The sequence below is a fragment of the Leiobunum rupestre genome, chromosome 1 (assembly GCF_980474605.1).
Source record: "Leiobunum rupestre chromosome 1, qqLeiRupe1.1.hap1, whole genome shotgun sequence".
NCBI lineage: Eukaryota > Metazoa > Arthropoda > Arachnida > Opiliones > Sclerosomatidae > Leiobunum > Leiobunum rupestre.
In genome coordinates, this window is record NC_143384.1 from 46,178,046 (window position 1) to 46,192,005 (window position 13,960).

A 13,960-nucleotide genomic window follows, 5' to 3' on the forward strand; every position below is an offset into this window, starting at 1 on the left:
ACGTGAACATTTCATTGGCGATCGAAGTACAAAAGTACCGTTGTTATCTGACGAATATATATTTAATGACATGTAAAACGTTTTATCAAATATGTGGTAATTGAAAATTATTATCTTTTTAAAAAACAACTACAGAAACACGTTTAGACTTCAATTAAGAGAACCAAAAATGTCCAGATTTTTTATTGGTAAAAATATTACCCATCTCTTAATTCGCTATCGCGTGGCGATTTTTACTGAGCATTAGGGATGCAACGGATAACCGGAACCGGAACCGGAACAGAGAAGAACCGAGTAAATTCTAGGAACCGGAACCGATAATATAAAAATTTTATAACCGTATCCGGAACCGGAACCGATATTTATAAAAAAACGATAACCAAAACCGGAACCGGAACCGAGTTTTTCATTGTTTTAAACGGTTCTACAACTTTATTTACCAACATTTAGCGCATGTTGAAATTTAGTAATTAAACTTCCTAATTTACTATTAGTTTTTCATATAAGCTCATATTTATCCTATCTCAGATAACTCTATGTGGGTTTCTACGTAACTTGTCAACTGACACACCCTTACGTATTCTCAATTGAAAATGGGCTCGTCCTCCAAATGTTTGCTTCCAAAACTGGCATAATCCGGAAATCCGCGATAGTTTCAGTTTTATTTTCTTCAGTCGGAAAACTCGACACAATTTCACAAATGTAGCAAAGGCTACAAAAAATATCTGTCGTCTACTGCTACTAGTGTGCCTTCCGAGCAATTATTTAGTGGGGCAATGGGCAAGCATAATTTTTGATCCCCTTCGCAACCGACTTAGAGGAGAAACAGCAGAAAAGCCAGTGGCGTAAATAACGCCCCGGCAGACTCCGCAATGTGGGGGGGGGGCTTCCACCGAGGGGCCCCCAAATTGCCTATGGGACTGTGTACAGTCCAACCGCGCGAGGCCTCGTCTAGTTTTTTCTCTTGTCAGCTCAAGTTAATGTTTTACTTGCTTCATATATTTCTTTATGTTTCAACAGGCACACCCAAAACTTTATAAATACAACCACAATAACCGTCGCATAAATATCCAAACAACGTACATAATGAAGTTTGAAAAGTATCGAGACACGTGTTTTATAGCAGATCGTTAAATCTTGTAAATTAATAACTAAGTTGTGTTTCTGAATTTAAAGTTTTGAAGGTAAGGCTAATTCGTTTGCATAATATAATCGCTAGCATGGGTAGTTTTTGTCTAGAAAATCTAAAATTTCAACTTATGCATTTGCTTACATTTCACAAATAAAATGCTTATTGAACGAAATAATATGGACTCCATTTAGAACGATATACTCAACTAAAATCAAAACGAGTCATAGAAATCCCGTCTTTATATTTTTCAATGAAATGTGGCAGGGACGTAGGAACCAAGGGGGCAATGCCCCTCCCTAGAATTTTGCTGGGAGGGGCAACTAATGTTATTGCCCCTTCAAGTTTCAACTCTTTGGTCAGTTGAAATCTTCAAAAGCTCAAATTCTCAATTTAAAAGCATATAAAGCTTCTACATCGGGGGCTAAGCTACTAGACCCCCGTTTCGTTTCTCCTTGCCCCCTCCAACTTCTAAAACGTTCCTACGCCCCTGAAATGAGGAGCGGAAGGGAAGGCAATGTCTCCCCAAAACTTGATAGTACATCATTCCCCCCCCCCCCTCCATCTTGAAACGATGAAACCGTGGGAATTTTCAAACAGAATATTTCATTTTTACCCTACTTTATTGAATAAACAAATAACGCGCTTACATGCGTTCCCTACGAGATAATAGTAGCAATAATTTTTTTAATTATTTTTACATTAAGTCATCTAGATCTTGATTCTAAATAAATAAATCTATTATTAACGATCTTAATCAACAACACTGGTCGGACTTGGGAATCTGAACTCCTGACTTCCAAGTTCTACCAGATCCTTTGTTTTTAATGCTCCAGACGCTGATTGCCGTAATTTATCTTAATCGTTTCACTTAGGGCTTAAAGCCATTTTTAAGCGTTTTATATATTTAACATGCAAGTACGTGTTAAATCTAATTGTAGAAGGCGATACATGTTAGCCCAAACTCTAGATGTCGATAATCGTGACTCGGCCTTAATGATTATAAGGGACCCCAAAAACAGTTTCGTGGGAGGACCCCGAACCCATAGCTACGTCACTGAGAAAGGTACTTTTTTAAAATATAATTTACGAAAAACAAATTTTATATTCTAAATAAATAAATGTGGTGGATTTTATTTATCTTTAACTTCATTTGAATTGCTTGTGTATTTAACTTTAATTAATACTAAACACACTGGAACCGTATAGGAACCGTTTAGGAACCGAAACCGATCGGTTCTAAATTTTGAGAACCGGAACCGTAACCGGAACCGATAAAGCAAAAATTTAGGAACCGTAACCGGATCCGGAACCGAGATAGTCCAAAAAAGTGGAACCGTTGCATCCCTACTGAGCATTCTTTGAAAAAATTAGTAGACGTGTTTACGAATGCAAGCCATTAAGTAATTAGTTAGATTCACCATTTCACGATAGTCGGTGATGGCTGAAGCCATCGATTTTAATCACGTTTCCACGAGTATCGCTGCTGAAACACGAGAACTAATTGCTGATAACAATTTGAAATTAGTAAAAGTCCAAATTATATAGCGAAATTCAAAAAGGGGAATTTCGGAAAGTTCAATCTTAATAAGTTTTCAAATATAACGGTTCTATACCTATTACCGGTACTGATGTCGCTGGCCCAAACAAGCTGTTAACCTGCAAACTGTGTCATGAAAGCGAGAGAGGAGATGGAGCAGCAAATTTCGAACGGCACATACAGGTACGTCGACTCAATCTTAAGTAACTCTTAAAGGAATCTGCAAACAACGTTGCATTTTGGAAGTTACCATGCAATAATATTTCCCGCCTCACCTACGCGTATCTTCGTGGCCTACTTTTGCATTCCAACTATTCCCAACTCTTCGCTAATATCTGCAAAACAGGTTGCTAGGGCTGAGCGAGTACTCGATCAACATCGAGTACTCGACATTTTTTGTAGTTGCACCCCACAGCCCCATATAAATGAAATGATACCTACTATAATTTACCTACTGAAATAGTACCTGCTGCAACCTAACCTAAACCAACCCTGCCCCGCCTAAACTTAACTACATAATTACCCGTCTTTAAATCTCGATCGAGTACCCGAACTTTTTCATGACAAATCGATTACTCGAATAAGGAAATTTTGGTCTTAATCGAGTATTCGATTACCTGACTCGACTACTCGATGAAGAGAACAATTGTAAACAGGGCTGTCCTGTTAATCGCAAATATCGGTTAAAATGAGAAGTCATTTAAGAAGTAAAGAGAAGTAGAACTATTAGTCGCGAGACTCGCAACCACAGACGTTTCTTCGCGGATTTCCGCTCCTAACGGCCCCGTAAGCATCTCCGTCACCGATTGTAACCCTACTATGACTGATGGTTCTTATAAACTTACATAATTTACAAGATCGGACATTATTTGTTTCATTGAATATTATAGAAAAAACACTTTCGTCACATAGTGACAGTTTGGAAAGTCGCGGTGAACTAGTAAAATGTTAGCAAATCGAGAAGGTCCCGTTGACGTCTGCCCAGCAACTGCGCTTCAAACAGACCATGGTTGACCTAGTCGCTATCGATGGTCTTCCACTCAGCTTTATCGAAGGAAAGGCTTTTAAAGCTTTCATGGCTATGTTTTGGCCTCAAATTAACCTTCAATGTCGTCGGACTGTTACGAAGGATTTGAAAATGATTGTTTCCGAAGAAATATCAACTAAACTAAAGGATTTGCTCAAGGACGTGGCGTTCTTACACCCAACGCTTGATTTATGGAGTGCACGAACGAGGGAAGCCGTCCTAGGCGTTAAATGCCAATTCATCAACGATAACTTCCAGCTCGAAAATCGCACCCTCGCATTCACGCACTCCGAAGCTGCACATGCTTGTGAAAATATTCTTGCAAAAGTTGAAGAAATTCTTCGTGACCTAGGCGTGAAATCAACCCAGGTACTTTATTATCTAATTATTTTATTAAATATTTTGAAATTGGTTTGTTTTATAACGTAAAATTCTTAATATTCCTATAGATTGTAACAGTTTGTGCTGATAATGCGAGTAATATGGTAAAAGCTTTAAACCTCTAAGCGGTCTACTCTGAGCCTTGGGACATTGAGGCTTTCAGTGATGAGTCTAACTCGTTCGTACAATTAGATGATGGTAAATAGCAGTGTCTTCATGTACATGTTTAATCCGCCACTGCAATCTTTTTTAGAAGCACGGTAACACTTCTAATTCCACGTAAACATTTAACCCTTTAAAAGCAGAAGTTAATGAACCGAAGTTATCAAAACGCATTTACCATAATTATGCACACCGCAAAGGGCTGCTTAGCCAGAGTCACGATTCTCGCCTCTCTGACAACGGATGGCAATAAAGCGCGATACCATGTCTCAACAATTATACTTCTATAGGCTGTTTGATAACTTTAGTTCATTTACTTCTTGTGAACGCCAGGCTACCAAATAAGTAATATAAAAAATCGGATGATCATTTATTTGGCGTGGAACGATGATGGTTGAAAACACAATTTCAAAACCCAAGTGGACGAGACTAGGCTGTGTCGCGCACACGCTCGAGTTAGTAGTTGTAAACAGCCTACGAAATGACCAATCGTCGAAGACAGTTCGTGAATACGTCAATGGCGTAATAATGTTCTTTCGCAAGTCCACGAAATATACTGAAAAATTACGCGCTTTAACAGGCGGGTTGGATTTGGTTTGCCCCGTGAAAACCAGGTGGAATTCTTTTTGTTTTTCCATGGAGCTTTTCTTAATGGTATTTATAACATTATACAACAAAAGTAAATGAATCGAGTTTACTGAAATAATCCCCAAAATACGTACGTAAGCCATATTTATTTATCAAAATCTAGCAAAGTTGGAACGTTTCAAATTTGAAGAATTGAGGATAGTCACTCAAACGGTAAGTGACAATTGTTAAAGGGAATACTACCCCTAGATTATTTTAACCCCCTTAAGGTGGCACTGTTTGCCGCTGCCGCCTTTTGGCTTTACCCTTACAAAAATATTCTATAAAAAGTCTATAAAGCTTTATAGAGTTTTATAGAATGTCTATGGCCCTCTATAGGCTATAGAGTATTCTATAGAAATCTCTAAAAGAATTGTTCTATAAAATGTTTGAAAAGGTTGCTCTAATGGTTTTCTATATATTTTCTAAAAACTTTCTTTTAAATATTTGTAAAAACAAAAACTATACTGCAAAATCCAAATCCACTTTAATTACACATAGATTCACTTTCAGAACACTGATTTTTTCCTAAGTTTAGATCACTATTACACGCTTGGATAACTAATAGTACATGTTTTTCACTATATATAGTGATCTAAAAACGTCCTGAAGTGTTACAAGGGTAATCTACATGTGATCTACGCGTGATCTGAACATGATTATATGTGATCTGTAACTATAGTGATGCGAATGCATTCTTCGTAGCCAAACAGAAAATTAGACCAACTATGCTTCTCCTATGAAGCATTTAGCTCTGCTTATGGACAGTTATATGTCAGCAAAAATACGTAAATCTAAATAATAATAATAATAATCAGCTAGGCTAATACCCAAGTTCCCTCTACTGGCCCAAGTCAACTTTAATTGCGACTTATAAGGCCTTTTAAAAAATATAATTGTTATTAAGTAAATGTTATTTTGAAGTATTAACGTGACGTTATATATATTATATATAGTAAAAGTCCATGTCATCCCCTTTTTCCCAAATTCTAGGTATCACCACTACCTTGTCTAATTTTCTCTTGGATAACTCCTATGATAAGGCTCTAAAATAATGTTATAGGGAAAAAATGTTTCTTAAAAATTAGAATTGTGGCTAACTTAAGCCAAAAATATTTTATTTGTAAATCTCACTGTTCTGAATACAACAAACTTGGAAAAAAAGGGGGATATACTATTTATTCCATATTCTTTACTCCAGTGTTTCCTTGATAGTTCAGTTTGATATTCATCAAGAATTTGGCACATATCCATGTGATCATCCTAGTCAAATTCTGCTTTAAAAATGAGATTGTTGGTCTCCATATTATTGTAACATACGTTGATTTTACGAGAAATGGAAACTAAAAACCTTATTATTAAAAGCAGAATTGGACTAATTTTTTTATAAATAGCAACAATTTGTTTGAAATAGATCAGCAATATAGGTATGATATTTAAATGATTAAAAATAATTATATAAGTGTTAATGTTGGCAACTTCCATAAATGTAACGCAACATCCGTTGATTTTACAAGAGGTGGAGACCAAAAACTTCATTTGTAAAAGTAAAATTTTACTAATTATTTAATAAATACCAATAATTAGTTTGAAATAGGTCAGCAATATAGGTATGATATTTAAATGATTAAAAATAAATTATATAAGTGTTGATGTGGGCAACTTCCTTAAATGTATTGTAATATCCGTTGATTTTACAAGAGATAGAGACTTAAAACCTCATTTTTAAAAGCAGAATTTGACTAATTATTTTAGAAATAGCAAAAATTAGTTTTAAAATAAGTCAGCAATATAGGTTTGATATTTAAATGATTAAAAATAAATTATATAAGTGTTGATGTGGGCAACTTCCTTAAATGTATTGTAATATCCGTTGATTTTACAAGAGATAGAGACTAAAAACCTCATTTTTAAAAGCAGAATTTGACTAATTATTTAATAAATACCAATAATTAGTTTGAAATAGGTCAGCAATATAGGTTTGATATTTAAATGATTAAAAATAAATTATATAAGTGTTGATGTCGGCAACTTCCTTAAATGTATTGTAATATCCGTTGATTTTACAAGAGATAGAGACTAAAAACCTCCTTTTTAAAAGCAGAATTTGACTAATTATTTAATAAATACCAATAATTAGTTTGAAATAGGTCAGCAATATAGGTTTGATATTTAAATGATTAAAAATAAATTATATAAGTGTTGATGTGGGCAACTTCCTTAAATGTATTGTAATATCCGTTGATTTTACAAGAGATAGAGACTAAAAACCTAAAAAACTAATTATTTTAGAAATAGCAACAATTAGTTTGAAATAGGTCAGCAATATAGGTATTATTTTAAAAAAATGATGTGTTTGTTTGGGAAATTTCCACAAATGTATCGTTACATCCGTTGATTTTATAAGGGATTTATGGAAATTCGCTCCACTAACACACTTTTTTTTTAATAATTTCAATGTTACACCTATATCTCTGCCCTATTTCAAACTTCTTATCGGTAACAACCAAAAATAATTAACCCAACTGTTTTAAGAGTGCTGAGTGGGGTAGAAATACACAAAGATAAATGAATGAATTTAATGAACATAATAATGATTAAATTGGAATTATTAAAATTGGATTTAACATATGATATATTGGATATAACTTATAATAAAATTGGATTTTATAGATTAGATTTAACATATGATAAAATTTGATTTATTAAAGTTAGATTTAACATATGATAAAATTGGATTGAACATAAATTTTTATTGAACTTTATTCTGATTAAATTGTATTTAAACAGCATGCTTGTTTGGATTTTAACATCATAATTATATTGGATTTAATGAAATTTTGAAATTGGATTTAATCAACTAACAATATTAAACTCAATTTAGTAAATAATTATTTTAATATTATATAATCATTAAGAAATTTGCCTTTGTTTATGGAACTATATTAAAGGTACATATTAGGATCACACATGTGCATACCATATTTTTTACATTCTTTGAACAATAACTTGGCTTTTAGTAAAACTAATTTCTATTTGGGCCTAAACTATATTGAACAACTGTGTTCGATTTTAGAAAGGTGACCTTGCATAGCCCCTTTCTTAGAGGGGGGGGGGTATTGACATTGAAATAGTTGGAAGCCTAGACTTCATTCCCACCCGCTTTTAACTTTCACTTCAGGAAGGAGTCATGCTTTCTTCTCTGACCTAGTTACTCTTCCGCGTATAAACTAGGGGACATTTGACCACGTGACCTTACTTTACCTCTTAAAAGAAGAAAGGCTTTCCATAACGTTCGTACCCGTGAGGCAGCCATTGACCACAATCATTCGACCTGTTTACTGTTGAAGAAAACTACTCGAAATCAATCGGTAAGTAAAATATTTGAAATATACTAATTATAAGAAGTGTACAGTATTTCTAAAATTTGGTATTGGCTAAAAGAAAACTATAATGGGTCTTGAAATTAAATTATTTAATTAACAATTAATATGTAACGAAATGCTACTAGAAGGGTTAAGCATGTAGGTGAAACCTTGGGTTTTTACCCTTATAATATACTTCAAACGTAACATCATAGACCGGTGAAGTCAATTCCAAAAACACGTTTTTTAGCATGGGCTTAATTTTATTCATATTAGTAGTTTTGTTTGGTTCGTGACTATTGTATTGGTTTATTAAAATTGTCAATGTCTGTTATTAGATTTATATCATGGGAAGGAAAAATAGGAAGCAATCTCTTGTTCTTGTGAAGTGGTTTGATCAAGCCATTTGGGACGTTTTGAATTCAGAGTTGGCTTTTAAAAATAACCCAAAACTAGGAGAAAATGTTCATTGGGATCCTGATTCCTACATTGGTCAAGTTCTGGATTTTGTTTGGAAAGAAGGTGAAGAGCAATCACCAGGAACCCTTCTTGGATATGGTAATAAAATTATGGTTTGTTTAGAGGATTATTATCTCTCAAACTTTTGAAAGGATAATATATTTCGAGATTTTCAAAGAATAAAATATCGTAATTAGTTTTAAGATGTTTTGAAGGAACAATTTTCTTGAAGTAGAAGAATTTTATAGTAAATTGTTTTAGGTGATCCAAAATTAATTATTAACTCTCATATATTGCCTCTGCTATTTTATATTTTTATTGGATATTCCTGATTGGCTTTAAAGTTTATTTTAAAAACTTGATTTTTTAAACATGTTGATTTAAATCAACTATATTTTTTAATAAGAAGCTTTAAATCAGACAACTCTGGTTAATATTAAAATGAGCAAAAAACTTTGAACAATTAGATAAGTTTATCTTTTTTTAAAAAAAATGTTTTGGAGGGATGACACGGTAATCAGTATTGAAATTACCTATAATTGTTGACTTCATCTTAAAGGATCACTCTCTGAACTTGAGTCCAAACGAACAACTTTAATGGTTAGTCATTATGAAAGACTGGGCGAATACATTCCCAAAGAATCACCTGCCTTAAAAATTGGCTGTCCTATCTCAGGGCCTCGTGAAGTAATTATTTTTTTATATATTTTAATTCCAATTTCAAAATTAATCGTTTTTCCTCTAGCGACAAAATTACAAAGATAAACAACAACAACAGATAATGAACAAGATATTAAGTAATTCTGCTAATTCTGAACCTTCCTTGGCTGAGAACCAAAGTGACAATTCAGATACAAGTAATGACTCTAAAACTCAAGTACAAATCCTTGAGGGAAAAGTATGCAAAACTCAAAGCTAAATGTAAAGTGGATCAACAAGAGTTAAAAATTCTTAAAGGTAGAAAAAGGAGTCATTTCTTTTGAGCAGTTCTATATAGTTAATTTAAATTTTAATAGAGGAAAAAAGCGTTATGTCGCAGTTAAAAGAGCTTGTAGTTGATCTTGAGAGATCCAAGAACAGTAGACCATCCGATCATTCTCATGATGACCCATCAATGTCATCTGTGTTTGATAACTCGGGTATATATGATTCCCAAATACCTAACCAGCAGGTGAGTAATCTAAAACTTTGTTTTAACGCTAGTTTTGATTATGAATTATGAATGCATGCGTAATATGTTTATAATTTTAGAATCTCTAAAACGTATAGACTGGTTAAGCCCGACACCGAAAAGGTGTAGTCCTAAAATATAAATATTTATTTTTTTTAAACAAAGTTGATTAAACCCAGTTTTTGGAATTTATCCCCTGGTCCCCCTTGTTATAATTTACCACATATATTTAATTTTTGTTCTTTTAACAGAGGCACGAGTTAGCACCTGGTGTGTTTATTGATAAAGGTTCGTTGGCTACAATGCTCAGAACGTGCACAAATGCAACTAAATTTGCCCGAGCATTATTTTTGAATTTATTCTCGCACGAGGAACTTATTAATTCTTCACTAACGGGGAGAAGTAGCAATGCCCATCAAGATAAAATTCCCAAGCGAGGGTTGGATAGTCAACGAGTAAATGCCATCATAGGTAAGAAAAAACTATATTAATAATAATGTATATAAAATTAACTCAATTACATTATTTTTAAGGATATACGTTAAAGAAATATCCTTCCGCAACCAGAAGAGAAATCCATGATTCATTAGCGAATAAAATAAAGGAAATTGCCAAACAAAATCAAACAACTGTTTAACTTTATGAATAAATTTTTTTTAAATTTTTAATAAAAATTGTTACATGCTTATTTAACATGACAATCTTAGGAGAGCTTACCTATATCAAATTAAGCCTGAAATGTTAACCAATATAATAGTAATAACTTGTATGATTAATTTATGTATAGATATGCTATAGATTATTTTAATACTAATTTAGTGACATTCTAAATAAGGCAAGAGATTTTTAGCATTTATCGATAAAGCTTTTTAGACCATTTATAGAATAATTTATGAAAATTTGGTAGACATTTTATAGAATAATTTAAGAAAGTTTGTAGACATTTTATAGAATATTTTTAAAGTCTTTATAGACATTTTATAAATATTCGATTAATAAATTCTAAAATTATTCTTCAAACTTTCTATGAAAAAGCCATAAAAAACATTTTGTAGAGTTCTATAGACATTTCTATAGAGAAAAGCTATAGAAAATTGACCCACTCCTCTAAAAAAACTCTATTAAATATACTTAGGTTTTTCTATAAAAAACCTAAAGTAAAGCTTGTAGAGTACTTCTAAGAAATTTTTATAGAAAATTTTTGTAAGGGTAGATATATCTGACGCTGAAAGCGCTCCAGCTTACTAAGTTTTGTAAGGAAATGTATGGATCGCCCCTAAAGGTTGTCTTGAAGGTAATAGTCCCTTTAATCTTCGGGTTTCTCGACTCCAGAGCCCAGTACGCCTCGAAGTTTTGATTAATGAAATTAATGAGAAAAATGTCACAGATATAGGGAATATAATCTTTAAGTTCTGACTCTTTAGGTGTTTGAACGTTTGACCTAAAAGGTTAACCCTCCGAAAAACATCTTGGGAAAATAATGGTCAAACGTTTTCACCCACAAATGCATGGTTTTTACTATATCCTGGTCCTGTAAATGTTTAATTTCTTGTATTTTGTTATAAAGCCTGGCGTGAAAAGTGCCATTACAAAAATCCTAATTTAAGCGATAAACGCGAAACAAAGTTCGCTATCCGAGCGCTGTGTAACAACTGCTCCATCGCCGGGTTTGTTCACCAAAATTAAAAATCTTCAAGGTTTGTTATCTCCTCTAAGAGACGCGACAGACCGTTTACAAGGCGATGGTCCACAAATCTCACTTGTCGTAATGAAATTACTCGAAACGTTTGAGACAATCTACGACAACAACATCACCAAATTTGGAGGACTTCGCAAACATTTGTTGGAGAACCTGGAATTAGGTTTAGTAGTCATCTTTCCGACCCGTTCTATATTATATCTGCCATGGTCGATCCGATACAGAAATTATTTATTTTCCAAGGCAATATTAGACTCAAGTTGTTTTATACAATTTCACAAAATAACCACCCCTTTTAATATCTTAAAATTTATTATTTTAATGCCCTTTATTAGCATGGTAACTTGACCAAAAATACCTCTTAAAATTTATGGATTATCTGATAACTTATGGTACTATTTGCGGATGACTTCAGTTCACCACCTTGGGAGTAGAGATAGATCATATTTGAACATGTAAATCCAAGATGGCCGCCAAGATGGCCACCATAACAACCCCAAAATATTTTCCAAAAACCAATTTTTGACCTTGGAAAAATCCAAAAACATATTTTTGTTTTCAATCTCAAATTTCACCTTGAAGATGGTCTTTGACCTCGACGCTCGAGCACTGTCCACCACCCCTAAGTCTCGGTCTATCACCCCAACAAGTTTGGACACGATCGAACAAGCTCGGACCGAGATATCGGCGGTAATATGTGACCCCCCCGGTTACTTCCACTTATTTACTTTTGGTGTCACTTTTTTCGTTTTTTTCGTTTTTTCGCCCTTTAAAATGCTAATTAGTTATTTGCGAGATGGGGAAACGAATTCGCGACCTTCGCTTTATATCCTTGGCAACTTTTGGACCCACCCAAAATACTTTAAACAACTAATAAATGAATCTAAAATGTCGATAAAAACTATTTCTATAAATGATAATTCTTTTCACTTTTAAAAGTCAAAGGATATGTGTAAGCGTAAGACGTCTCAAAAGTCGAGCTCTTTAAAGGTTAAAAAAATGAAGTTATTTATGGGGAAACCAGAAATTAAATGCAAATCGCCTACCGAGAACCCTTGTTATTACGAGGAGCCATGTCGCAAACACGCGTTTGATTTTATAGATAGTTTTAAATTTAGTGTTAAATGCTGGGTTTGTCAAGCATTATTTCTGGAACGAAGAGTTTTTAAGATGCATCTGATGAACCATTTGACATCTAGTTATTCTAATAAAACACTTCTTAATATTGATGTTTGCGATTGTCTTCATTCAAATCAACCGAAATACACAAGCGAAGAAGAAATATTAGACGACCAAATTATTGATTATTTGAACGAGTTTAACGTAAAAAATCAAGAATGGCTCGACGGGTTTGTTAATGATAATGGAACTCCAAAGAAAATCCATCGTAAGTCCGAAGAAACTTTAAATCCAACAATGAAACCAAATGTTGTATTTCCTTTGTCATGCCATCTGATGAGCAGATGGAAGCTATTATCTTTTTTCAAGAATATTGTAAAAATAATCCAATTTTAACTCTTAATCAAGTTGAAACGCCCATTGAGGTTTTGGAAAATCTTGAAAAAACTTGTCAAATGATTGAAAATATGTGAATAAAGCTGTTTTTCTAATAAACATATTGTTCTTATTTTTCCTACGTAAAAATAGGTATTTTAACTCTTTCTTGTTAAGGTTTAGCGTGGTAGATCGGTAGCGTTGCAGGATGTTAATCAAATAGTCTCAAGTTCAACTCCCAATACTTTCGATCTATCACGCTAAATCTTTTATTAATATAAAACGAGATGTCGCCCAACTAAAACTGTCATTATAAAGATGTCAAGTTTCGTAGTATTTCTTACTTCGAACGCATCACCCGATATTTACCCGGAAAATACACCTTCTGCCTTTAAAGTACAGTTATCAAAACCTTTAAATTTTAATAATGAAAAATGGGTTTGTGCATTAGCAGAGATAATTCTTCCTGAAACTTATTCAAATATAACAAAGGAGTATTCGCATGTCCAAGTAGGGCACGTGTCAGATGCTATTTCACCCGAAGAAAATCAATGGGATTATATTGAAAATTGAAATTCCGCCCAAACGTTACGAGGGTGATTTAGATCGAAATAAGAATACTATTCCAACATCTCTTCAAAATAATATACTTAACGAGTTTGCTAAAACTATTGAGGCCAATCAAACACTTAAAGGAAAAATCCAAATAAATACGGTAAAAGTAGATGAAAACGAAGATAGTTCAAAATTAAAAATACAGTTACAAAAAGATGTGCAAGTAAGAATACCTCAAGCATCGCCCCTAGCTTCTGTTTTGGAATTTCGAGAAAATGATTTTGTCGACAGTGATTATCTTTCTAATTATCCACTCTCGAATCACGCCAAAACTATTTCTTTAACTTACGC

At 33.4% G+C, this 13,960-nt stretch overlaps 2 protein-coding genes across 2 annotated transcripts; both read left to right on the top strand.

The window, feature by feature from the left end:
* Positions 1 to 3,625: 3,625 nt before the first annotated feature.
* LOC149963085 (uncharacterized) lies at positions 3,626 to 4,260 on the top strand. Its single transcript, XM_090170458.1, has 2 exons — positions 3,626 to 4,065; positions 4,146 to 4,260. The coding sequence occupies exons 1-2, from the start codon at positions 3,676 to 3,678 to the stop codon at positions 4,200 to 4,202; spliced, it is 447 nt and encodes a 148-aa protein (XP_090026584.1). The 5' UTR covers positions 3,626 to 3,675; the 3' UTR covers positions 4,203 to 4,260.
* Positions 4,261 to 9,550: 5,290 nt separating this feature from the next.
* Positions 9,551 to 10,499, top strand: LOC149963086 (uncharacterized). Its single transcript, XM_090164523.1, has 4 exons — positions 9,551 to 9,647; positions 9,707 to 9,861; positions 10,113 to 10,332; positions 10,395 to 10,499. Exons 1-4 carry the CDS (start codon positions 9,551 to 9,553, stop codon positions 10,496 to 10,498), a joined length of 576 nt encoding a protein of 191 aa, XP_090020649.1. The 3' UTR covers position 10,499.
* Positions 10,500 to 13,960: the final 3,461 nt, after the last annotated feature.